The sequence below is a fragment of the Aotus nancymaae genome, unplaced genomic scaffold, assembly GCF_030222135.1.
Source record: "Aotus nancymaae isolate 86718 unplaced genomic scaffold, 86718_ANA_hifiasm-v0.15.2.pri h1tg000003l, whole genome shotgun sequence".
Taxonomy (NCBI): domain Eukaryota; kingdom Metazoa; phylum Chordata; class Mammalia; order Primates; family Aotidae; genus Aotus; species Aotus nancymaae.
Window position 1 is genome coordinate 66,457,241 of NW_026988414.1, and position 27,100 is coordinate 66,484,340.

Here is a 27,100-nt window from a genome sequence, read left to right on the forward strand (position 1 = left end):
AACAAATGGTGCTGGGTCCGCTGGATATCCATATGCAAGAATGAATTTGGACCTTTACCTTGCAACATACACAAAAATTAACTCAAAAGTAAATCAAAGACTTAAATGTAAGGATAAAAACTGTGAAACTCTCAAAAGGAAACATAGATGTAAATCTCCATGACCTTAGGTTAGCAATGGTTTCTTAGCTATGACATCAAGAGCATAAGCAAATGAAAACAAAAGGTGGGCTTTATCAAAATTTAAAACTTTTGTGTGTCAAAGGACACTATCAAGACAGTGAAAAGACAATTTACAGAATGGAGAAAATATTTGCAAATCATATGTGTGATAAAGGCCTGCTATTCAGAATATATAAAGAACTCTTACAACTCACTGATAAAAAGACAAATAGCCGAATTTTAAAATGGGGAGAGGATTTAAATATATGTTTCTCTGAAGAAGATATACAAATGGTCGATAAGCACATGAAAATATGCTCAACAATTAATTAAGGAAATGTAAATCAAAACCAGGATGAGAGACTACTTCATGCCCACTAGGATGGCTGTAATTAAAAAAAAAAAGACAAAAGCAGAAAATAAGTGGTGACAAGAATGTAGGGAAATTGGAACCCACATAAGTTGCTAGTGGGAATGTAAAATGGTTCCACAGTTGCTGTGGAATACAGTTTGACCATTCATCAAAAAGCTAAACATAGAACAATTATATGATCCAGCAATTCCACTCCTAGAGTATGGAAAACATGTCCACATAGAAACATACATGAAGGTTCATGGCAGCATTATTTATGATAACCCAAACGTAGACAGAATCCAAAAGTTCACATTGGACTATTATTCAACCATAAATAGGAATGAAGTACTGATAAATACTGCAATATGGATGTACCTTGAAAACATGCTAAATGAAAGAAACCAGACACAAAAAGCCACATAGTCTATGAAATGTCCACGATAGGGAAGTCCGTAGAGACAGGAAGTTGATGAGTTAGTGATTGCCAAGGACTGAGGGAGAAGGGAATTGAGAATGACTGGCAGAAGGATTCAAGACCAGCGTGGGACAATACAGCGAGACCTCATCTCCAAAAAATAAAAAAATTAGCCAGACATGGTGGCATGCACCTGTAGTTCTAACTACAAGGTTTTTTGCTGTTTTTTAGGGTGGTAGAAATATTTTGCTACTGGGTTGTTACTTTAAAAGAGTAAATTGTATTTTTTGTGAGTTGTATTTAAAATTTAAATGTCAAAGAGAGAAATAGAAAGCAGAGAGTTTCTCTGTGATGGCCTCTGTGTTTAGCTTCTCAACTGGATAGGATGGGCTTCAGCAGAAGAAAAGAGAAGACACACTTCAACCACATTCCATTTTGTAGAAGACTACCACAGCTAGAAAAATTTGTGTTTTTATTTACTTCAAGGAACATTTACTGAGCTCCTCCTTGGGCCGTGATCTCTACCAGGTCCTGGGATAAAATTCCTGTGCTAGATGACTTCATAATCTAGTGGAAGACAAACTCATGAACTAGATTTGATTCATTATGTTAAAAACTATAATAAAGCTATGTAAACAGTACTGTGCAAGGTTGAAAGGTGTGGGAAGATAAGAAAGCATGAGAGAAGAGAAGATATTCGAGCTGGGCTTTAGAAATGCCTTGATAATTCACAAAATGAAAATGGGGAGAAGATTGTCCCAGCAGAGGGAGGAACACAACCAAAGGTGTCTTAAGTGTGAGGTGGCTTTCAAGACTAATGGTTGGCTCAAAGTGAAGCTAGCAAAAATACAGGAAGCATCTCAAATACTGTACCAAGAAGCTTAGGTGTTACCCTGTAGCCAAGAGAGATGCTTGGAAGGTTTGACACATTGAGATCTATGTTTTTTTTTCCTAAGACAGTTCTGTTGAGGTGAGTAGTAGGAGAAATGAGACTGAGGGAGAAGTTTAGAAGCTATTTATTTATTCATTCATTCATTCATTCATTCATAGTCTTGCACTATCACCCAGGCTAGAGTGTACAGTGGGATGATCTTGGCTCACTGCAACCTCTGCCTCCCAGGTTCATGCAATCCTCCTAGCCCAGCCTCCTGAGTAACTAGGATTACAGGTGTGCACACCACCTCTGGCTAATTTTTTTTTTGTATTTTTAGTAGAAACAGGGTTTCACCATGTTGGCCAGGCTAGTCTCGAATGCCTGACCTTATGTGATCTGCCCACCTCAGCCTCCCAAAGTGCTGGGATTACAGGTGTGAACCAACTGCGCCTGGCGTTTAGAAGCTTTTTAATAACGTGGTTATAAAGCAGGCTCTTCCCTCATTTTTCTCCTCCTTTTCCTAATCCTCCATTTTCTCATCCCCTTTTGTTCAGTGTCACCCTCTTCTAGAACAGAAATGTTAGCTGCCTCTTAGTCTGCCTGACTGACATGGGTAGAAGTGTCTAGCTGTGTGATTAACCTCCATCCTCCTCACAGAGCATCCAGGCTGGGCCGGCATCAAACAGCGCCTCCTTCCACCGCTGATCATCTTCACTAGCATTTCTAGAAAGCATCAGGGGAGCCACATCCAAGTGAAGAGTCCATGTGAGGCCTCTTGTGAGTCCAGGTGTTTGGTGGGGTAGATGGTTGTCCCTATTCATAATGAATCTTTTTAGTACCGCCATAATGGCGTGCATATGCCAGTCAGGCAGATAAGTAAATAGCAGAGGCTCTCTTATGTCTTCATTAAGTTTTATGGTTAAATAGAGTCATAAGAACTTGCAGAAGACATAGACTTTTATAAGTGGGATTTTGTAATGATGAGCTATTAAATTCATGGGTTTTTGCCAAGAAAGTCTGTTCCCATCTTAAGCAAATCCACTTTAGTCCTTCTCATCCTGAGAGACCCCAGGCCAGGCCCCACAGCAAGGATGCCCGCCCTTGTTTTGCTCATGACTCAGCCGGCCACCCTCTTTCATCGTCCTCCCCACATCCTCACTGTGGCATTCCTATTGATCCCCATTTTTCAGCTGCAAACCTAATGGAGAAAGCCAGCATCTCTCCCCCACACTAGGACACAAAGGCTCTCTTCCTAGAGCTGTGGCTTGCCACAGTCCTCCCTGTCTATTGACCCAGAACCCTGGCATTGTTACAGTATTCTTAGGAGGGACACTATGTTTTAAGTATCACGTGCATTCCAAATGAACTCTAGGATAAACCACCTGTTCCTGATTGAAGGAGTCTGCCCTTATATGGCAACATTTTCTCTCTCTTTCTCACCCTCTTCTTTTTTTTTCTTTTGAGATGAAGTTTTGCTCTTGTTGCCCAGGCTGGAGTGCAGTGGCGCAATCTTGGCTCACTGCAACCTCTGCTTCCCGGGTTCAGGCGATTCTCATGCCTCAGCTTCCTGAGTAGCTGGGATTACAGGCACATGCCATCACACCTGGCTAATTTTTGTATGTTTAGTAGAGATGGGGTTTTATCATATCGATCAGGCTGGTCTCAAATTCCTGACCTCAAGTGATCCACCCGCCTCGGCCTCCTACAGTGCTGGGATTACAGGCGTGAGACACCGCACCCGGCCTTCTCGCCCTTTTCTTATGCTGCTTTCTTTGATCAAGAATAGGAAGAAACAAATAAGACACACATAAGTTTTGAATACATTTGTGCCTTGCGGAATGTGAAAGTTGTGTTTTTCCCAGCTTTACTGAGGTACAATGAACAAATAGAAAGTATATATATTTAAGGTGTACAATGTGATGTTTTGATAAACATATACATTGTGAAAGAATTACCACAATTAAGCTAATATATCCAACCCCACACATAGTTACTCTGTGTGTGTGTGTATGTGTGTGTGGTGATAACCTTATGATCTACTCCTTTGGCAAATTTTAAATATGTAATATAGCATTATTAACTATAATCACCATGCTATATTTACCTTCTAAAAGTAACTTTGTACCCTTTGACTAACACCTCCCCATTTACCCCAGCCTCCAAGCCCCTGGTAACCACTCTTCTACTTTGCTACTATGAGCTCAACTCTTTTAGATTCCATACATTAAATGAGATCATGCAGTTTTTGTCTTTCTGTGTCTGACTTACTTCACTTATCATATTCAGGTTCTTATGCTGTTGCAGATGACAGGATTTCCTTTTTTAAGGCTAAGATTCCATTTTGGTGTGTATGGGTGTGTGTATACACACCACATTTTCTTTATTCATCTGTTGACTCATCCTTCGGTTGTTTTCATATCTTGGCTATTGTGAATAATGCTGCAGTGAACATGGCAGTGCAGATATCTCTTCAGGATAGTGATTTTATTTCCTTTAGATATATACCCAGAGGTTGGATTGCTGAATCATAGTGTAGTTCTATTTTTAGTTTTTGGAGGAACATCCCCCATGCCATTTTCCATAATGGCTGTACCAATTTACTTTCCCGTGAATAGTGTATAAGGGTTCCCTTTTCTCCACATCCTTACCATCCCTAATTGCCTTTTGACTTTTTTATAATAGCCATCCTAACAAAATGTGAGGTGACATTTCACTGTGTTTTTTATTTGCATAAAAAATAGTATTTCTAAAAGACATTTTTAAATCAGATTATATCTTCCCATTGATACAGTAGTTGATTTTCACACATTTCTAAAAGCTCTTGACCTCTTTATGTTGCTCAAAAACCCAACCTATAAAATAGATGAACACGAAGCTATTTTGGCTTGATCAGAGGATGAGAGATTTAGATCTCCACCCGCTTTCCCACAGCACCTGCATAAAAGAACTGAGAGTTCCATAGATTATAGTTTGAAAACCGCTGATGATAGCCCAAACAGTCATTCTGTAAACCTGTGTTAATCCCAGAGCTAGGTACTGGGGATGGAGAATGAATAAGATGCTCTTGCCTCCGTTAAAGAGCGGCTACTCCAGTCAGGGAGGCAGACAAGTAAACAGTCATATACAGATCACTGAACTGCAGGTCGTGTACGTGGCGTGAGACTTGATGGCCTGGGCTCTCAGAGGACCACAGTGACTATCATTTTCACTACTCACATAAATGGGTATTTACAATATGGCATTTAATCATGTTTTTAGCCATATAAATTCTATCATTAAAGTGTGGACAAGGTGCTGGGGAGACACCTGAGGAGAGAACTCAGGGGTGGAGATAGGGGCTACCAGGGAAGCTCTGCAGAGGAGAGGAGGCAGAAGGATAGCCAGTAAGAGTTAGCCTTGGAGATCTCTGAGGCCCCTGCAAAGGGTTCAGTATGGCAGGAGTGCTTGGGCAAGTATTATGAGATGAACCAAGGGCCACATTTTGAAGAATCTTTATATCCCATGCTTAGAGATATTTGTGCCAGAGGGAGGATGGGGAGACTGAAAGAGTTTTAAGCAAGGGATCAACATAGCCAGATTTGTGTTTTAGAAAAATCACTGTGGCAGAACTATGGAAGATGGATTGGAAGGACATTGAAGTTGTAGCTCTGATCAGAAATTGGAGTGGTTTAATCAGGATAGCCTTAGCATGTTTGAAGGGCATTTAGGAGATAGAACTAACTGCATTTGGTGAGTAACTGGATATAATGGAGGGTAGGGCGATAGGGTCAGGGATGAAGCACAGGGTTTGGGCAGTCAGGTACATGGTGGTACCCTCCTGAGATGGGGCACACGGAAAGAGAGGCATGTTCAAGGGATGATTCTGTTCATGGGAGATCACCAAGCACCTCATTCAAAACCATATTCATTCCTGTTCCAGATCCGATTATGAGTTTGACCACTAGATTCTTAAGTTCCCAGACTTTTGATTTCTTTCTCTGTTTTCGTTTTGTTTTGTTTTGTTTTTTGAGTCTTGCACTGTCACCTGGGCTGGAGTGCAGTGGCGTGATCTCAGCTCACTGCAACTTCTGCCTCCCGGGTTCAAGCGATTCTCCTGCCTCAGCCTCCCAAGTAGCTAGGGTTACAGGCACCTACCACCACATCCAGCTATTTTTTTTTTTTTTTTTTGTATTTTTAGTAGAGATGGGATTTTACCATGTTGGCCAGGCTGGTCTCAAACTCCTGACCTCGTGATCCGCCTGCCTCAGCCTCCGAAAGTGCTGGGATTACAGGTGTTAGCCACCGTGCCCAGGCTAGATTTTTAATTTCTACCTTTCTAGTACCGTGCCTAACATCCTGTTGGCTCTTGTAAATATTCATGAAATGACATTTATGCATCAATCTCAACACCTATTTTTTTCAAGACTTCAGAAATACACATCCAAAAAGTGACAGAGCATATATGATGAGGAGGTGTTTAGCTAATAGATATGGTCCTTGACCAGAATTCAGAAGTCCAAGCCTTAACCTTTATGGTTTACAGTGTTTCCCCATGTCACATGCTTTCCCCACAACACTCCATTTTGCCAACAAGGAAACTGACAATCAAAGGGAAGGCTCCTTCCGTTATACTGGCATTGATTTGATGAAAGCAAAAAGTGACCACTGAACATTTTGGCATCAAAGAAAGAGGTTTTTTATAAAACTGTGAAAGAAGACAACTTAGTATTGCAGACATGCTCAGAGGGCATAGGTATTCTGCAGCACAGTTCAGTTTTGCTGTTTATATGAATAACCCCATATGTTTCAGTTAATTGAATTCTATTCGGTGTACTCTGTTTAATTTGGCAGTGAGGAGCGTGAATCCTTTTAGAAAGATTTCTGTTGAAATACAGTAAGTTTGGCTCTTAAACGTGTTATCTTAAAAAAATTCATTCATGATATAGAATCACTCATTCCTAGGCAGGTTGCCTCAGAAGCCACTGGGCTATGAAAATAGCCGGTGCTGGGGGTGGGGGGTGCTGATGGTAAGAATGATTGCCTCATAATACCTCCCTGAAATTCAAAAGTGGGATTAGGTCAGGCGCTGTGGCTCATACCTGTAATCCTAGCACTTTGGGAGGCCAAGGCAGGCAGATTGCTTCAGCTCAGGAATTCGAGACCAAGCAGGGCAACATGGTGAGACCCCCATTTCTACAAATTACAGAAATTAGCCAGGCATGGTGGCACGTGCCTGTATTCCCAGCTACTCGGGAGGCTGAAGTGGGAGAATTGCTTGAACCTGGGAGGCAGAAGTTGCAGTGAGCCAAGATCACGCTACTGCACTCTAGCCTAGGTGACAGAGCAAGACTCTGTCTAGAAAAAAAAAAAAAAAAGTGGGATTAACTAACTTCAGAGGAAATAATATCTACTCATCTTTACCTGAAAGACTTTGCCATGACTCTGGCTTCTGAAGTTAGCAAGAAGTAAAAGGAACACCACCCCCTCCTATTCCCAGCATCCTAAGGATGGCATGGCCTATTCCTGTCACTGCACATAACTGCAGGTGGTTAAAGGGAGACAGGACCTGCAAACCCACAGTCTGACCACAGTGACTAGCTCTAACTACACCCACAAACAGATTTCTGTGATGTGGGATTTCATGGTGCTTGTAGCTTATATTAGTTAATGACTGAGGCATTAGAAACTCAGTAAGTTAATACAAGCATATACACACAATGGTCCTGTCCTCCAGCAATGTTGTCAACTAGACCTGTGTTTCAAAGTGTTGGGAATGTATCATTGGGATCCTGAAAACTGATATTCCCCTTTTATGTAAGGCATTCTTTAGAAATCTAATAACCTTCTTTGAAAAGTCCAGTGTGTTTAAATTAATTCAGTTTGGCTGGTTTGAGAATTGAAAATAGGTTAGCATTAAGGCCAGGATTCCTTTAATAATTACTTTTTGTATTGGTAATAACTGTTTCTTTAGAAATGACATTAACATTCTACCAAAACACAGCAGTAATCCAAAAGTTAATGTTCTGTTCATTTATAATTATATTTAATTCATATTTATGAGTTGTCAGAAGGGAGGAGTAAGAAAGAAGTGAATAGAAAATGTTACAGAAGAAACAAGTTAAAAGAAAATTTTTTCCTAGTAGTCTGAAGGATGTACAAAGTCACTTGAAGTAAAAGTACATATATATTTAAACAGTTACATAAAATTAGATTTTATTAGCTATTGCTGAAAAAAATCAGTATTTTTATTACTTCCAAGTGGCACTGAGTGACCTTATCCATTTCTTTTTTTTTTACTAACCAACATATTAACATAAACATCCCCATAATTTTGATTTAGTAAATCAATTAGATTTGTGGGGATTTTTTAACCAGGAAAAATTCTGCATCTTTAGGCAGTCATTGAACACAAGTAGCTTTGTGTTATTTCCTTTGACTCATCCGTGAAGCCTGATGTATTATTAATGAATTAATTTCTTGGTGGTGAAGGCCTGTGAATAGCGGTCTGTGAATGGGCAGTTGCCTGGTGGGGCCAGTTTTGGCTGCTGTCATTTAACATGTGTTGCTCTATTGTGAAGTCTTACCCAGCCGTAGGACAATGCTCATTTAATCCACCATGATGGGACCTACACACCCTGAGCCCAAGTTGGATGCCAGGGTCAGTTACCCAGCAGCTTGGGCTGGGGCACTGCTCTGCCTCACTGCTGAATTGCTGTAATCATTTTGCCGGCCGTTAATTTTCTCTAAACCAGGGAAAATGTATATGTGAGTGGTACAAATGTTCTCAAAAGAGATTCCAAACTGGTCGGCTGGGGTGTTGCCTCCATTCTGGAATGGAGGCAGCATTCCAGGGAGTGTTAAGTTCCTTCCTTCCTCCTGAAAATGGAAGCGTCTGGGCCCACGAGATCCCTGATGTTCTGAGGTCCAGAGTAGCAGATGGCATTATGATTTTCCAAATCCTGATGAACATTCTAACTGAACTTGTTCATTTCACAGTACGTAGTTCTGTTTTTTTCGTTTCCTCTCCTTCCCTCCCTCTCTCTTTCCCTTTGTTCCTCTCATAGTAACTAATTTTAAACTGGTGTAGTGTCTCCTTAAATCAGCTTTAAATTCCTTTCTCTCTGTCTATTGTATGAAACCAGTAATAGCACAATTTCACATACAATTCTCAACCTTCAAATTGCAGCTGAAGCAGCCTTTGAATTTGTTTAAAATACGTAAGCAAATACAGCCAATGCTCATACGCCACACAGCCACTGGTAGTTCTGTTCTCCCCCTTTTCTGTAACTGGCAGTGCAGGTGGCAAATGGCAAAAATTATTTTAACTAACAGTCGAGTGAACATTCAAGAGGACATACAGTGTGGCGATGTGGACTTTTGATTTACAGTGAGTTCTCAGAGTCTGACTTGATAGTGTTATGGCTTGTTGGTTTTTCAGGACACAGACCTGCCAGGTTCTTGTACTTCAACAGTGTGCGGATGTGGTTCAGATGTTTCAGTCTTAACTCTTTATCTATGAAAATATCAATTTTTTTTTTCATTTAGGCACCTATTAAGGATTTTTTTCCTCTCCTAGATTTTTCTCTTTTGTTTTTAATATAGTTTATGATCTACCCTTAATTAAGACTGCTTTTAATCAGCACTTCTGCTGTAGAACCAGGTGAAATGCCAGTGTGTATATTAACATTATAATTTAGGTACCAGATCAAACATGTATAGCTGGACTTTTCTTGGGGAAAAAAGTTGACCTGACCAGTGTATGAAATTCAAACACTATATAGGGACAAGGTAAAAGCACAGGTAGGAATTGCTGAATAATTACCTTTAGAGCAGCCTGAGCAGGAGCCTTCCCACGAGGGTGAGCTCATTTAATGGTTCCTAAAACTCAATCTTGTGGATGTCAATGGTCATGCTTGATTATTTGCAGCAGTGTTTTATGAAAAAGCAGTAGAAATGCATGGGGAGGCTGCAGAGAAAGAGGACAATAACGGGTTTTACTTTTGTAAATGAAATCCCTCGGTATGAGACAAGTATGTTTTTGCTGCTCTGCCTAAGCCACTGAAAAGGGAGATGTGTGTGGATGTTAGTGTGTGAGTGAGTGTGTACTGTTCATGTAGGCACCTCTAAAGAATGCTGTGTACTCTGGCTTATGACCAAGAAGAGACCTAAAATAAAAAGAGAAACATTGGCTTTGGAAAGGAAGCAATTATAAATACAGTTTAAAAGATTAATCTCGCCGGGCGCGGTGGCTCACGCCTGTAATCCCAGCACTTTGGGAGGCCAAGACGGGTGGATCACGAGGTCAAGAGATCAAGACCATCCTGGTCAACATGGTGAAACCCCGTCTCTACTAAAAATACAAAAAATTAGCTGGGCATGGTGGCGCACGCCTGTAATCCCAGCTACTCAGGAGGCTGAGGCAGGAGAATTGCCTGAACCCAGGAGGCGGAGGTTGCGGTGAGCCGAGATCGCGCCATTGCATTCCAGCCTGGGTAACAAGAGCAAAACTCCGTCTCAAAAAAAAAAAAAAAAGATTAATCTATTTTCCATTTCTCCACTCACCTATTTTCAAGAAATGTTATAAAACACCAAGATCTTTACCATATGTTTTCAAAATTTCTGGGTCAATATAAATCTTTTAAATGACAAAACAAAAAACCACAAGCAGACTAAATGAAGAGTTCATTTTTACATTATTGACAAAGATCGTTTCTCTTTTATCCCAGAACTGAAGAACTTCCAAAACACATTTAGGAGAAGAAGAAAATAGGAAAAAAATCGCTGTAATCTCAAATTTCAGTTACTCAGAGACAGATTCCTTTAGACCTGTTCGTTTATATTTTGTTTTTTATAAGCCATCTGGTAGTGATGTTCACTTGGCTAACAGCTGGTTCTCCTTGATTAAAGCGTTTATGGGTAGGATGGGCGTTTCAGTGGCAGAAATTCAGGCCTTTAACCCATGGTTCCGGGCCCACCTGAGACAAGGTAAATGAGCTGCTACTGTCAGCCCAGACCCAGTGGACAGAACTTCACACCAAAATGCCCACACCTGTAATTTGTCATGCCTGGCAACCCAGAGTATGGGATGACCCAGTGTGGAAATTGAATCATCTTTCACTTTCTCTGCTCAAGACTTGATGTGGTGTGGGATGAGTAAAAGCGGGCTTTCTGTTCTCCAGCTGAGTGGGGTTAGAGGCTTTCTTCTCTGGTGTGACATCTATAAGCCTTCCTAAGTTCAGAGCCTCACTTTCACCCTGATGTTTTCCCTCTTAACATCCCGAGAAGTAAGTCAGTTCTATCTGCATCATGAAATCAAAAATACACTAAGAGTCAAAATGCTGATTGTCTCCTCATGGAGTGGCCACATTTTAAAAGAAACTCAGTGTTAGAACAAGCATTGATTGAATTGATACAAATCTGCTGTGTAGTTATGGCTAGTCACACTCTAAACGAGACTCATTCTGGGACCAGGAGCACCTATTCATCTCCTTCCTACCTTTCTCCTTCTGGTGACGTGACTGCTTTTTTTTCCCCCGTCTACATTCTGTTACAGCAGATATGTATAGATAAAAACCTTGAGGACCTTTAAAATATTAAAATGTAGCTGCTTTCCCAGAATCTCACATTAGTTTACATCTTGGACAGGTTGCTTTTGATCTGAAGATTAGCTTCTGTGGAGATCCTTAGAGGTGAGGGTCCAGCTTTTTTCATGTTTTTTTTAGTTTTTTTTTTTAACTCGGTTTTCTCCCCAGGCGAATACAGATTTGCCCTATGTTCTGCCAGGTGTCTTATAAAGATGCTACTTTAAGGCAGTGAACCATGGAGGATCAGAAAGCAGTTTGGGGTCTGACAGGCAAAATGCTATCCTGTTGGGCATGAAGCCCCTAGAATTACAAGTGACTTTTGATCCCAGCACTGAGGATAGAAATGGAGCAGTCCACTAGAGCTTTGCCAATTAGTATGAATCCCAGTGCCTAAGAGTAGACATTGTTGGGCCAGGCCAAAGGAACATCTGACATGAATTAAAAGATTTACTTTTAAAATATGGAACATGACTCTCCATATTGGTCAGACTACAGGTGACTTTCCAGTGTTGAACACCTGTTGGTTTGATGGCTTGACACCGTAAGTCTAGAAGTGGGCTATTAAAAAAAAGTTAGAGGGCCATACTGGTTTAATCCAACCACAGTATAACTGCCCTCAGAATTCACCAGCGCAGCCAGCACCTTGAGATTTTTGAGAAGTTGTCCTAACTTCCTTTGCTTTACTGCTAATATGCATAAGGTTTGAAGGAATGTCTGGTTTGTATAAGGAGGAGAAGGGAATAGGACCCAGACTACATCATTCAAGGTCCCTCCCACCCTCAGGTGCTGTCTGGGAGAGAGGAAAGAAGAAAGTAGGAGAGCAAAGAAGGTATCTCGCACGCTGCACTCTTTCACTTTACTCCCTGTGACTCTCGCTTGTGAACTCATGTCTGCCAGCCAAACTGAACCAAACCTCAGTGCCCCACTGTTCGTCCTGAGTGCCCAGCTTTGGCACTCTTATGTGGCCACTTCCTCCATCCTGCAGGGCTGATTATTAGGGGTGCACATCTTATCCCTCTGAACAATACACAAATTCCTTGAGAATATGGATTAAGTGTCAGCCATTCTACAATGCTTGCATTCCATCCCCATGGTAGATGCCCACAAAAGCTGTTGAATGAATGAATGAATAATGAATGATTGTATCATTTTTACACAGTAGTTTATGTTATGCCTTATCTGTGTCTGAGTTAACAACCACATCATTGTCAGGTCCCATTGTCACCTTTAATTATGAATTACAGGCAAAAATGCAATCCTCAGGAATTTTTTTTTAAGCAAAGGGCCCTTAACTTTTTCCCAGTTGAGTATTTATGCCAGCTTTCTCCCTTACACAAAGCAGAGTTCTGCTAAGAATCTGAGACTCATCTGATTGTTTTAAAATAGTCCCTGTCCCTTACCTTTTCTTTTTAAACTTTCTATTTCGACATAATTTTTAGATTTACATGCAGTTGTAGGAAATAATACTGAGAGATCCTATGTACCTTTCACCCAGTTTCCCTCAACAGTAACATCTCATAAGTATAGTACAGTATTTATACTGTAGATAGAAAATTGTTGTAGATACAAGACACAAACCACTGACCTTATTCAGATTTTACCAGTTTCACATGCACTTGTATGGGGGTGGGGAGTTGTGGAGTGGAGGGTAGATTAATGACACAGATTCTTCTAAAGCCAAGAAACATTATAGTTTCAAAAAAGAATATTCCTTGAATATTGAAAGCATTTTTCTCATTGATGCTTTCTATATTTGGAGTGTCCAGCTTACCTGCCTGCTCTAAAGGTCACTAAATATACTGACTGGCACACTTACTCTGTAAGTGAACTAGCAGCAACTGTGGTTGGAATTGGATCTTCTCTTGCCTCGTCTTCACTAGCTCTTTGAGTGTGCAGGTACACACATACACACACACACACACACACACACACACACACACATTGTCTGCTACTTGCCTTTTTTTATGCCTGAGTACCTTGCTGACAAGTGCTAATAACAAAATACCCAGAGAGAGTCCACTTGAAGTTAACATACATTAAGCATTCTGGACTTGTCCTTTTGCTCATAGATTGTGCATAATTAATAATTAAACAGTTTCAGTTGTAATGGTTTGACCTTCTTGAACTGTTCATTATTCACAAGGCAAAGGCATCACTCAAACTTTTTCCTATTGTCCTTCGCTGTTCTCTAGCGTGCTGCGTGCTTGTGTTCCAGTTATTTAGCAAAAGGGGCTGACCAGGTACTTACTGAAACCTCTGAGGCTTGGAAACTGTCCTCCTTGGTGACCAGAATTGCTTACTAAAATGGTTTATGGCAGCTGTTTTTATATAACAGTTGCCTGCTTGATAACAAGACCCAGCTTGTGTCCCTTCAGCAGGACTCTAAAGTTGATTTGAGACTAGACTCTCAGATTGAGGCTTTCGGTTAAGGTTGTGTCCACTGCTTCATTCTCTACCTCCATGCTTAGAAGTTCAGCGGAAAAGCATCCGAAAAAAGGCCCTTAAGGTGAAGTATGGCACCCAAGGTCTTAAAGAGAGTGACTTTCCTTAACAATTTAGAGTCGGTGTCAGCCAATACTGAGAATTACCAGTGTAACTGCTTCTTCAACCCACATTTATATTTTTGAAATATTATTTCTCCATCTTGCCACAACCTATATTTCATAGAGGGCATTTTTTTTTTTTTTTTTGAGACAGAGTTTTGCTCTTGTTACCCAGGCTGGAGTGCAATGGCGCGATGTCGGCTCACTGCAACCTCCGCCTCCTGGGTTCAGGCAATTCTCCTGCCTCAGCCTCCTGAGTAGCTGGGATTACAGGCACGCACCACCATGCCCAGTTAATTTTTTGTATTTTTAGTAGAGACGGGGTTTCACCATGTTGACCAGGATGGTCTCGATCTCTTGACCTCGTGATTCACCCGTCTTGGCCTCCCAAAGTGCTGGGATTACAGGCGTGAGCCACCGCGCCCGGCCCAATAGAGGGCATTTTTGAGAAGTAGCAGCAACTACTTTACTAGAGTCTCTGAACCCCTTGGGATGACTGGATACTTTCCCTTCCTGGGAGTACAGTGAAACTGGAGCGCAAATTTACTATATGCTTCCCTCCCTCCTCACAGATTTCAGTTAGATAACAAAATAGGCAGGTTCTTGGAGATCTTTCACATCCTGATCAAAACCAACTTTGTAATTTTATTTGCTTTAAAAAGAGAAAAATGTTCTGTAAAATCCTGCAGTGCAGTGCAGTGCAGTGAACACTCTCAGATATATTCATTTGCTTTCCTATGGAGTTTTAACAGCCTGCATACTTCTGTGGAGTTGGAGGCTCTCAGAAAATGCCTTTGCCCAGTGTTTATGTGTGGCATTCTCACCATCCCCTACCACTCAGTCTTCTGCATCTCAGAAAATTCTCCCTTGAGGAATGCAAGAGATGTGGATTTTAAAACAAAAATAAATATCTGGCATTGTGCATGTGAGATTAGAATTTCCTCCACATCTTTGATGAGTAATTCTTTCCAGGCACCACTGAGATGAGAATCCACTCGCTGTGGTTCTGCAAAGTCGACTTGGGCTGGCATTTTCAGAAGTGAAATAAATTATTCATGGGTACCACCCAGTGTTCCTTAGTTTTATAATATGAGGAACTTAACAGGCTACAATATCGGGTCTTAAATAAAATTAACTATCCATGCAAGATGTCACATTTCCTCATTTTGTTTCTCATCCGTTTTTAAATGACATCTTCATCAAGTTGCTTGTCTATAATTCATTAATTTACTCTTGGTATCATACTTTGAAATGAGGCCCACATTAGCATCATGTTTTATACCAGATCTTTGTAGAAAGCCAGTCCAGAATTTTAACCATCTTGGTAAATATTGAACCACATTAAGATAGCAGGCCTTTATTTTCCTAAACATTGCAATTTAGAGCAGCTACTACTCAAGACACTTTCAGTACTACACCCTCAAAAAAAATCTATGAAGGGATGACTTAGAGAAGCTTCCTCACTGATCAGAGTCTATAATTTTTGCACCTCAGACTTTGAACTATCTTTTGAGTAATGGTTTTTGAGACAGTAAAATGTCATTTCTTCAGCTGGGCCTTGTAGAATCTTACAGGCTTGGTGATATATATGGCTTTCCTAAAACAGGCTGCAGCTGAAATTGATATCATGTTTTATTTTTGCTCTTCAAACCGATGGGACTTCTGTGACCATTTTATAGTACCTTTATTGAGGACTTGTCATGTTATTTCGTGTCTTGTTTCTTTTGAGTGGACTGTTTCATCAGCCACCCATCCACCCCCGTTTTTCATGTCCCCTCTATGTAATGCCTGCATGTAATCCTTTGAACTTGGAAAGATTTTATTTCACTCCCATTTTTCCTTTGTTTTCTTTTCCTCTTGGAAGCCTTTCTCTACTGATGAGAATTTTAATTTTAGAATTACTAACCATTCCTTCTTCTGGATGAATAGATTAAATTCAAAGAGGACAGATATTCAAAAACCAAGAAACATTTTGTTCGTGTTTCTTTTCCTTTAGCCTCTTCCGGTTTTTTGGTTTTTCGTTGTTGTTTTTTGTCTGCCTTGACCCCCTTAGTTCCTTTTGAATTAATTGTATTTTCAAGCAGTTTCCAATTGTTTGAATTGGAAACAAAGCTTTAATAAGAGTTCTAGTTAATTTTCTGTCTTGTAATTACCGATCTCATTTTTCTGATAATTGGCCACAGCAATTATATGTATATTTACTAATCACATAGGAGGCTGTGCAATTTTATCTATCTGCCACCATTGATAATGACACGCATATTGCAGAGGTGCTTTTATCATCTTCTTTTTTCCACTACATCAAAGCTATTTCCTCTCGTTCTCAATAATGAATACATGCATGCATTTGACACAGTTGTGTGCTAGAGAAATTGTTTGGCTCCCACCAAATGCTGCATGCTCCGAGTTTCTTGCCTGCAGCGCTGGAAGGTTGTATGTAATGATATATTGCTCATCCAAATGGCCAAAGCACTCCAAAGCACAGTGAGATTAAAATAAGTCATTCCTTTGTTAATTTAAATAGGTGCATGTATCATACTTTGCAGGGCACTTTGTGTAGGGATGTCAGGGAGGAAAAAAGCCGCCGAAAGGTATTTTTAATAGCAAATGAGAATAGATGAGAATGGAGTCATTTGCAGCTGCCTACTTTATGTGGCTCTCTTGTTCCAACTGTAGGTCTAATGAGATGACTGTTAAAGTACTCTGCAGTGTAATTTCATTACATCCTGAGCTGTTACACTATAAACACAGTGGCGCTCTCTGTCATTCTTGGAAAAACTCCGAAATTCTTAAAGCCTTCCTTTGCAAACGGTAATGGCGTTTGCTCTCTGTGTTACTTGGTGGTGGTGGTTTGTTGCTGTGTAGTTTTCTGCTCTTTTGACTGACTCCCACCTCCATCCCACTTTTGGTTGGTCGTCAATTGGGAGTTTTTCATTGTATCCTTAATTCACTGGCTTTCTCTCATATGAGTAGTCTGCCTAGACTGGCAAATAGGCTGAAATTCCTTTTCAGGAAACAACTTGCCCTATAAAAGCCTTTATATTAAAGTTAAAAAAAAAATCTGATCCAAATTATTCTATTAGGGGCAAGCAGTAAAGAGCAGTTGAATATACAAATAAATGTAAATAAAAAGGAAAAAGTGTAAATAAATAGCAAATCCAGTAAAAGAAACAAAGGTCAACACAAGAATAATTTCACAGCTCTTGTTAATTACAAGACCATTTGTGTGTTACTTAAATAATCATTAATTTCTCATTTACACTTTCCCTACCTTCCTTCCTACCCTGTGGCTATCATTGTCCTTTTTTCACCTCCCCTCCCTCTCAGCTCTCATGTTTCTCACCATTGTAAAATGTGTGTGGCTTTAAATTTGGCATTTTTACCTAAATGTGTGGAATAGGGTGAAGATAGTCTTTTTAATTGGTTGAGGCCTTATTTTCATTGTATTCGTCTTTCTACTGCTCCTTCACATGGGTTGGGAAGGGGGAATATAAAGAAAGAGAAGGAACTGTTGTGACTTTTGGTGACATGTTTTTCCTCCATCCCAGGATTCGCCCATCCTTCCAGTTGGAGAGTTCTCGGAGCCATTTGTACATTTCATCACTCAGTGGTGAGCCCGTTTACAAACATGCCATGCCCTCAATGTAAATGATACATGCCATTAACTCGGCGGCTCCGTGAGACCTTATGGCTTTCCCTGCTTCCTTTTGGAGACAGGAGGGACTTCAAGGCCTTGGGCAGATGGGGCAGCAAAGCTGAAGAAATTGTTTAAATTATGTAAACGTTATTTACACAAAGGGTCATAAGCATACTTCAGAGCCTTTTTCCTGATTTAATAAACTGCCAAAAGTCAAGTTACTTCTTTAAGCACAGATACTGTTGCCATCCTTTTTTTTTAAAGAAACACACAATTTTATAGCCCCTATTGAACAGACATATGAAGCTTATTTTTATTAATGTAACCTCAAGTTACCCATAAAACTGTCTGTCACTTAGTGGAAGCAGCATAGTTTATTAATTCATCGGATTTTCAGTAAATAACTTTTATCTTTGGTTGTATTTTAAATACAAGACTGTGGTCCCATTTCAATGAATTTTGACATTTGGAAGACTATGAAAACAGTTCATTCAGTCCACTTTAACCCTTAAGGAACTGAGAGGAGCCACAGGGGCCCTCAGAGCCTCCAGGCAACTCCTTGTCATTTTATACTGAAGAAGAAACAAGCATTTTACTGCCAAGGGCTTTTTGCCAGCCTTCTGCCTTTTTCCTCCCAGCAGAACGGATCTTTCTTTTATTACCCCTTTCACCATCATTCCCCTCTTCCATCATCCTGCAGGACTCATGTGGCCTTGGGAGGCCCAGGCGTTCCCCTGCCCTCTCCCTCTCCCCAGCACGCAGAATTACCCAGGAGAAAGGAGGAATTTGGGAACATAAGAATCATTGTCCTCAAAGCAGGAGACAAAACCAACCACAACTCCTTCATAACGACGTTGGTCTTCTTTCCCTCCTTCACCAAAGTCCTCATTCTCCCAGAGTCATGTCTACTGGTGGAAAATGAATAAGCAGACCCCACCAAAAGAAACCCTTGGTTTTGTGGTGTGGCAAAGTAATGCTATCAGGATTCTTGCCAACCAAAATCGGTGTGCACCATCCCCTTCCCCTCCCACCGTGATCCATCTGATGATTATGCTAAAAGGAAACCAAGAAATATTCCTTAATATAAATGTCAAGCTTTATCACCTTTTTGACTAAGTGTAACATGTTACCTCTTAATAAAAATGTCTCATACAGTTTATATTCCATAGAAAATATATGTGGGGAAGAAATTTTCCCCCCAATTAAAAAATTTTATTAACACTGTTTCTATTTATTTAAAATACTTATATAATATTCTGTTGCTTTTAAAAACTATTTTTACCCTGAAAAGATTTTATTTCCAAAGCATGCCATGTTAGAAAAAGGAATACATATTGATTAAATACTGGAATCTTGGGTTGTTTTGAAGCTCCTTAATGATGTTAGAACCATTATCCAGAAATATATATCCCCCCTTGATTTCCTTTACATGGAATGCCTAAAACACATGTTAATGTGTACCATGTGTTTTACACATGGTAATGCTTCATTTTGAAATGCAAAAATTGAAACACAAACCATGCAATTCCTCTACTGCCTGGAGCGCCTGGTTTGGGCATCACACTCTCTGCTTGGGAGGAGATGCTGGATTTGTGACAGGATCGCAGCGCTAATCTTATCTCGCTGTGTGGTCTGAGACCAACCTGGGGGTGGGGCTGGTCTGAGCAGCAGGGAGAAAAGTGGATAAGGCTTCACCTCCCTCCCATCCAAAAAATTAATCGGCTATTATTTAAAAGTATTATGGAGACAGAGGGAGGGATAACCTGTATTCAAATTTCCACAGATGTCAAGCCGAAACAGAAATGATAGTGGGTAATAGCCTTGTTTTCCCAAGAGATACAGCTACTTTGGAATGTCAGATTAGGACTGTTACCAACTCCACTGGCGAGACAGCTTGAATTAGTTGTTAATGGATGCAGTATTTGAGAGGTGCATATGGTTATTTATAGGGAAGGCAAATGTCCTCGATGTCATTAATGGTTCATAACTATGATTCTTGTTTACCAAATGATCATTAAATCTCTCTATTTAAAAAAAAGTACTGTCAGCAAATGCAGAGATTATATGAAGTTTTCTTCTTGCTTGTTAGAAGAGTGCCTTGTATAAAGAAAAAAGCATCTGTGTGATTCTTCCAATTGATAGAAGCAGCAGTCTCTTTTCATGACTTCATCCCACGAACACTCTGAGTTTAGAACAAATACGGCCATCAAGTAGGCAGCTACCCACAGTCACCTCCGTCCCATGTGTGAATGCTTCATCACATAGCTAAGTACATGTTACAGCTACTAATTATACCTATTGCATGGAAGACAAGAAATGTTTTGCATAAGGAATGTGATTCTTTAAGCAGCTTAAACAAATTTAGCTGTCCCACAGCTGTTTAATGAATTATCAACTTGTCTTGTTGCCAAAACAAATGCAAGTCAAGATAATCTACAGCAAGCCACTTGTAATTGTGTAGCATTATCTAGATTCCTGACCTGCTTTCTATACTTCTTGTCTTTCCAAGTAATAGTGAAGGGATGAGTTGTATTCTCATTTGACTCTACAGTCATTTTAACTGTCTTATCCCAGTTACCAAAAAAAAAGTATATTCCCTAAATTTAAGTTTGAAATAAATTGATAACTGAGTCAAGAAGAGAATATTGCTGCTTTTTTCACATTTGCTTCAAAAGTAGAATTAGGATACATTTAATTTAAATTCATTCTTTATTGCAAAATATTTTTTAAGTGAAAATCTAAGAAAAAAACTTTTCGTTTCTGACTCATAAGGTACTCCAGAAATCTGCTAAAGACCGAAATAATACAAAGGGAATGTATACTAATACTTTGGCCAAGAATTGAACATGATGAATTTTGAAAACATTCAAATTCCAGTACAAATAGCCATTGGTAGAAATTATAGTAAAAATGTACAAATGACACAGATAATATGAGGGCTTTTTTTCTCCACTATAGCATGCGAAAACAGCCAAAAGAAAGGCCAGCACCTGAAGAATTGATGGTAAGTGAATTTTTTTATTTACATGAGAATTCTCAGTTATATATTTATGTTTAGCATTCTGTTTAAAATTCATTTTTTAAAACAGCCATAGGCTCTAAAAAGGCAACATTATTTACTTCATTTGGGTAGATGTTTTTTGAAGCTCATATCCTCAGATAATAGTTTTTACTTTTTAAAAACCCACCTCCTTTTTGAAACTTAATGCAGAACTCTTTTCATTTGCCTCACTCAAGGGTCACAAACTTAATGCTGGTTACTCTTATCCTCATTTGCTATTAAACCTTTTAGAATTCAGAGGATTGGTAACAGAGGATATCATCAGCGCAGTAAGTTTGTAGTGCAGTTCTGCAGAAAATTTCTGAATATGGCTGGAGTCCTCTTAGATTCATGTAGAATGAAATTAAACTGGCTGCAAAAGATCAAGTTAATGTGAATCTTTGGTCCTTCCTCAGAAAGAGACAGCTACGAGGCTGCGAGTGCTGCGTTCTCAGCTCCAAGGCAGCTTTCTTTGATTGCAAATGACAGTTTTTAGTCAAGCAGGGAGAGGAACAGAGATGCTCCCTAACAATTCCCAAATGGTCATTTATTTAGTGCAGATTGTTGATTTGACAATGCACAAGCTGTTAGAATAATATTAGGATCGAGCATTAGTAAGTAATAATTATAGTCTGTTCTTCCTAATGTTTTGCATACCATTCCCTGCCTTTAGATTACTACAGTCAGAGCAAATTCCTACCAATTTTCTTATACCTTCTTTAAACAATACGCATTTTACAGATAGCAGCTCAGAGGTTTTCACCCTTTGATTTCCAACCTAATAAACAGTTTCAGTGCCCAAACTTTTGTACAATATGGATTTCATCCTTGAATATAAAAAAAAACAGTACATTTCCTTTTTTGTATCTTGAATGCTTTTCAGCAAGTTCCATGGAGCAAAATTTCCGTTTTCAGGGTAGCTTCAAGTTAAAGATCACCCCTAAAAACCTCTGCAATGTATAACTCTGCAGGTTTCATGTCTAGAATAAACTGCTCTCTTTTTTTTGGTCTCTTTGATGGTTGGGAAATTCTTGCAGTTAGTCACATTTGAGAAAACTTGGAACAGGTTCTAGAGATGGAGACCCATTTACCTTGTGCATTATTATGTTATGGCTGGATAGCTCAGCTATTAAAACAAAGGAATGGGGTTTCATAAAACAGATATTTGTTTGTAAATGCATGTTTCAATGCTGCAATGAGTTGGCCACTTATAAATAAAACATCTGCAGATCACACATACGCCCATAAATGTATATGGATGTATATGTTGGTAAGGAACACCACTCCAGGGTGGCACATCGTAAGACAAGGCTAAAGGGTGAGTACTATCAATGCCTTGAAAGCAAGCGATGTGGATGTGTGTGTGTGTGTGTGAGAGAACATATGTATTTAGATATATCTCTTTACAACTCTACATCCTGTTGTGTGCTGTCCCACATTTTTAATTAATAAATATCAATAAATCAATAAAATACAATGAAAAATGTGGTCAGAGGAAGCACCATGCCATACTTAATTTAACATTATTTCTAGTACTGCTCACTGTTTGATTTTAAATGAATGTATTCCCAGAGGTATAGCAGTGGTGAGGCACCACTGCTTTGGCAGGGCTCAGTGAGGAGGCAGGGAACAATAGACTCTGTGTGAAGCTGCTGTGGTCAGACAGTGGCCCTGCCCGGACTTTGGCCAAAAGATTGGGCCCATTACGGGCTCAGAAAGAAAGTGGGTTTTCCTTTGTCTTGAGGAACCTGAGCCACATCCTAGGGGCCCAGTCTTAAGGAGCCAGTCTCTTTATTCCTTCCAGCATATTAATGGCTTTAATTTTTCCTTTTCTCTCCCCGCCTACAACCTATTTGATGGTGCTCCCATCTGGAAGCTGAGAGCCTCCTCTGGAATGTGTGAACTGGAGAGCCCATTTGTCACTCTGGGTGGGGGCCTGTGCCTTTCACTAAAAGAGCAGTTTATCTCCCAAGCACAGTAACTCCAGCCAGCAGGGTACCAGTGTGGGCTGCATGGGCTGCTTCAAATGTGAGGCCTGCAGGATTGTCAAGGTTTCCCTGTAGACCTCCATTTCCAAATCAAAGAAAGAAAATCAGAGATGAGCAGGTGGAAATACTGGAAGTTATAGATTCACTATTTGGGAACTCTTACATGAACTCCAGGTGTGACCTTTACCAGTGAACACAGCAAGTCCCAGTCTAAGCAAATCAGAATGTAGGATTGGTGTGCCAGATCACCCTTACCTCCTAGGTCTGGGCCATGCAGAGTGGGCACTCAGGTGGTGAGGTCACTGTTTATACCAGAATACCCCTTATTGAGTCTTAAAATTACCATCTTGGCAATCTCTGACCGTGTCAATCTTAAAGATGGAATGTAAAACTCAAGGTTAGACTTTGCAGATCATTACAATCCCAGTATTAGAACTCATTTAGTTGTTTAGTTATTTTATCCCCTCTACTTTGTGTGGTTGTTCTTACGATGGTTTTCAGTTTTTATATCCTAAGTGGAAGTATTTTAAAGTTGAACCAAGAAATTCCTTTAATGCTCACATTCGAGCTGCTGTGGTTTTCTGGCATGTAACCATTAAGAAGCTACATCAGAAGTTCTCTCAAAAGTTTATCATCAGCATCTACATCATCCTAAGAGATCTCAGAACTCTGGAAATAATTGAATTTGGTAGTTGATAGACCACTGTGCACAGTCTTGTTCTAGACGCAACAGAAGATATAAAGTGAAGGAAGCCACACAGATACAGTCTTTCAGGGGATATAGCAAGTATACAAATAACTGGAATGAAGTAACTGTTATAAAAGAACTGCAGGGTTTTGTGGAGACCCATTTGGGGAAATGAGGAAAAACTGGGTGGAGAAGGTAGCATTTGCAAAGGGCCTTTGGAGGATGAAGTGAATTGTAATAGAGAGTTTTGAAGGGGCCATTCCAGGCAAAGGAAACAGGATGGGCAAAGCATGAGTATATGTTGGTCTCAGACCTTTTCAGAGCAATGTAAAGCCTCTAGTGCCTGCTGGAACAGAAACCCCTTCAACATATTACCACCAGCTGGGCAATCTCTTAAGAAATTCCACTTCTATAGAAGAAACCCAAGAAACAGCACACCTACCACATGGATCTTTTTCTTGAGTGAATTCTTTTTTGCATTGGGGAGCAGGGGAGAGATGGAGCCTTGCTTTGTCACCCAGGCCTGGAGTGCAATGGCACCATCTTGGCTCACTGCAACCTCCACCTCCTGGGCTCAAGCGATTCTCCTGCCTCAGCCTCCTAGGTAGTGTCCACCACCACACCTGGCTAATTTTTGAATTTTTACTAGAGACAAGGTTTTACCATGTTTTCCAGGCTGGTCTTCAACTCCTGCCCTCAGATAGTCCACCTGCCTTAGCCTCCCAAAGTGCTTGGATTACAGGCATGAGGCACTGTGCCCAGACGAGTGAATTCTCTTGAATGGACTCCCATTCAAGTATAGGGAGGTCCCTCATCCTTGGAAAAGGTATGACCTTCAGTTCTTTAAGAGCCTGTTGCATAAATCAGGAGTCAGCTTTAAACCCTGCTTTAAAGGTAAACCAAGCATGCAGGCAGCCAAGAACATTCAGCATGCTGACACAAGACAGACAGAACACCACCCCCACCTCCACCTCTACCTCCAATTCTTTTCCTGTGATATTAAAGAATCTGCTTTTTTTTTTTTTTTTTTTTTGAGATGGAGTCTCGCTCTGTTGCCCAGGCTGGAGTATAGTGGCATGATCTCGGCTCACTACAACCTTTGCCTTCCAGGTACAAGCAATTCTCCTGCCTCAGCCTCCTGAGTAGCTGGGACTACAAGCTCATGCCGCCACACCTGGCTAATTTTTTATTTTTATTTTTAGTAGAGATAGGGTTTCACTATGTTGGCCAGGCTGGTCTCTAACTCCTGACCTTGTGATCCGCCCATCTCAGCCTCCCAAAGTACTGGGATTAAGTCGTGAGCCACCGCATGCAGCTAAGAATCTGCTTTTAAATCACGCTGCTGCAACTCACAGGAAAGACCTGTGTCAATGCTGCCCCAGCTCTGTGAGCTGGGACCAACAAACTTAGGGACAGATTTTCAGATAGTAGAGACCCTGAGAAGGCAGCAGACACAATGCTCAGCAGGCTTCAGACAACTATGCAGGGATTCCATGGCTTATATGGGAAAAAGCCAGCCCCTTGCCAGTCAGAAAGGATTGGTGGGACTGCAGCAAGAGGGGAGAGAGAAAGAGTGCAAAGATGGTAGAGAAATTTCCCTAAAATGTCAATAATCAAATTGAGGGATGCAAAAACATAAAAATCAGACCCTTAAACTGAGGGACAAAGACAGCCTAAGATGAGAGCATTAAGATGGAGGTTCAGGTTGGTTTTGCTATTCAATGTTTAAATATTTTTAAATAAAAGGGATATGTGAGGCATTACTGTATAGACCATTTGCTTCTCTAAACCACAAAGAATTCCTTCTGAGGAATTAATCTTCCTTCAGAATTATTTGGTAGATAAGGTCAAGCTGTGACCTAGCAGGGAGAACCTCCATCACGTCCGTTCACTGTGTAACCTCACAACTCCCCATCCCCTCTCCACTTCAGTGTCTTCATCTGCAAAACCAAGGGGTCAGCCCCTGACCAATGGACTGTGACTTTAGGAAGTCAGAGCCCCAGAAATTACATCCAAAGTTATGTATGCATGTGGAGATGTGCTTTTTCATCCAAAAAGAGGAATTCATGACTGCTGCATTTTTCAAAGGGGACCCTGACCCTCAATGATTGTTAAGCTCCCTAGCTTCTGTCCTTTAGAGTTATTTGGCCAGGTGCCTACTGTAGGGAGGGAGGTGTTCTCTCAGCGAGAGAGTGCTTGCTTGGGGGTGGGGGGTGCTTTCTGTGGGGTTGGGATTTGCACCAGATGTCAGGCAGCCCTTTAACCTCCCTGCCTAGCCTGACTGTGGGCCTTGACTTGAGCAGGGAAGGTGTGGGCTGTGGGCACCCACACAGTTACAATTTGGACTCGGAGTACAGTAGATCTTTCTATGCATTTAGAGTGTTTCCAGAAGCTTTCAGTGTCTAAGCTCTATTTAATGGAATCTACGCATAGTAAGTAATCAGGTCAGAAGAAGCAGCATCCCGGTTTGAGATCAATCGCTGGCTAATACTTTATCTAGGCCACTTTATTATCTCATGCTGATCTGATTCCCATTCTCCCCCTCCTTTGTAGCATGCACTTCGGCTGTGGTAAAAGTACGTATCACATACATATTAAAAACATATACCCATTCTATCTGTATGTAAATGTGTGAGGCACAGCTGGATATTGCAGAGGAGTTTGATTTACTAATAGTTATTATCTGTTCTAGCTGTTCAGTGGCAGAGAGAATTTCAGAGAAACAAGCTGGCGCAGAAATTGTCTTTATGCTATTACTATAGTGCTTTAGTAATTGTTTAAAAACATGGGTTTTCTCCTTAGGTTCTAATAATGCCTGTTATTTTGTGCATTTCCTGTACATTCCAGAGTAGGGCATCCTTTAAAGGCGTCTAGCATTTCCTCAGGTTTGGTTTTCAATGCAGGCACCTAAAAAGAAACACAGGATGCAGTTTGCAATTGAAATTTGACATTTTGCTTAGAAGGCAAGTAAATAGTGGCATTGGAAATACAACAAGCAGGTGTGGGTCTTAGAAGGTGGGGTATCAGTTAAAATCAGAATAGTGCTTTTGGGTTTTTTCCCTTCATATCATCCCAGCAGCTGCAAACTTGAAGGCATCTCATTTCTCAGCTAAGGCTTTATGTATAAAAGGTGGTAATGTTTGGGGGCTAATAAACACCAAACTGCTCTAGAAAAATCTGTTTAAACATTTAATTACTTGCTAAGAGATGTTAACTTGTTTAACTCCTCTAAATTAAACTGTCACTGGTAGCTTTTCTGCTTTTCTCAACCTGATTGTAATTACATTTTCAGATAGTTTGGATGGTTGTTCTCTCAGTTAATCAAGGCATATGAAAAATTGCACATTTGCCTGGTCCCTTTAAAAATCCAGGCAACTATTATATTAGGTTTTTGTGTCTCCAGCACTCAGATTCCAGTGTGACTTTGGGCTTCCCACCAAATGGCTTTGTTTCTTTATTAGACCCAAACCTTCTGATCACTATGAAAGCCAAAATGCACTGGACAATTAAGAAGATGATTTTATTTAGGCTATTGCAGTAGGGAGAGTGTTTATTAATGAGGAATGGCTCAAAGAAAAGGGAGGGGGGCCGAGGTTTTATGAAGGCAGGTAAACAAGGGGGTCGCCAGCAAGTCTTAGGGAAGTGACGAGGAAAGATGGAAAAGGATCTTACCTCTGTGAGAGCAGGTTAGTAGAAGAGTAGGGGGATTTCTTACCTGTTACTGCTTACTAGAAGCACGGGGCTCAGATAAATTCAACATGATCACCACATTCTACTAAACAGGCCAAAGATGAGTTTCAGTTTATTTTGTTCCAGGGCTTACCTGTGCCCTGAGC

At 40.4% G+C, this 27,100-nt stretch overlaps 1 protein-coding gene across 6 annotated transcripts in view; it reads left to right on the plus strand.

Moving 5' to 3' along the window:
- The window catches only part of MAP2K5 (mitogen-activated protein kinase kinase 5), a 264,089-nt gene that overhangs the window by 206,875 nt on the left and 30,114 nt on the right, over positions 1–27,100 (plus strand). For 5 of the 6 annotated variants that reach the window (XM_064381982.1, XM_064381992.1, XM_064381988.1 and 2 more), the window contains 2 exons: positions 17,460–17,521; positions 20,507–20,552. In XM_064381982.1, coding sequence (XP_064238052.1) covers positions 17,460–17,521; positions 20,507–20,552 — 108 coding nt within the window. Of the gene's footprint in view, positions 1–17,459; positions 17,522–20,506; positions 20,553–21,817; positions 21,907–27,100 lie in introns of all 6 variants that reach the window. The other variant, XM_064382003.1, reaches the window with a different exon arrangement.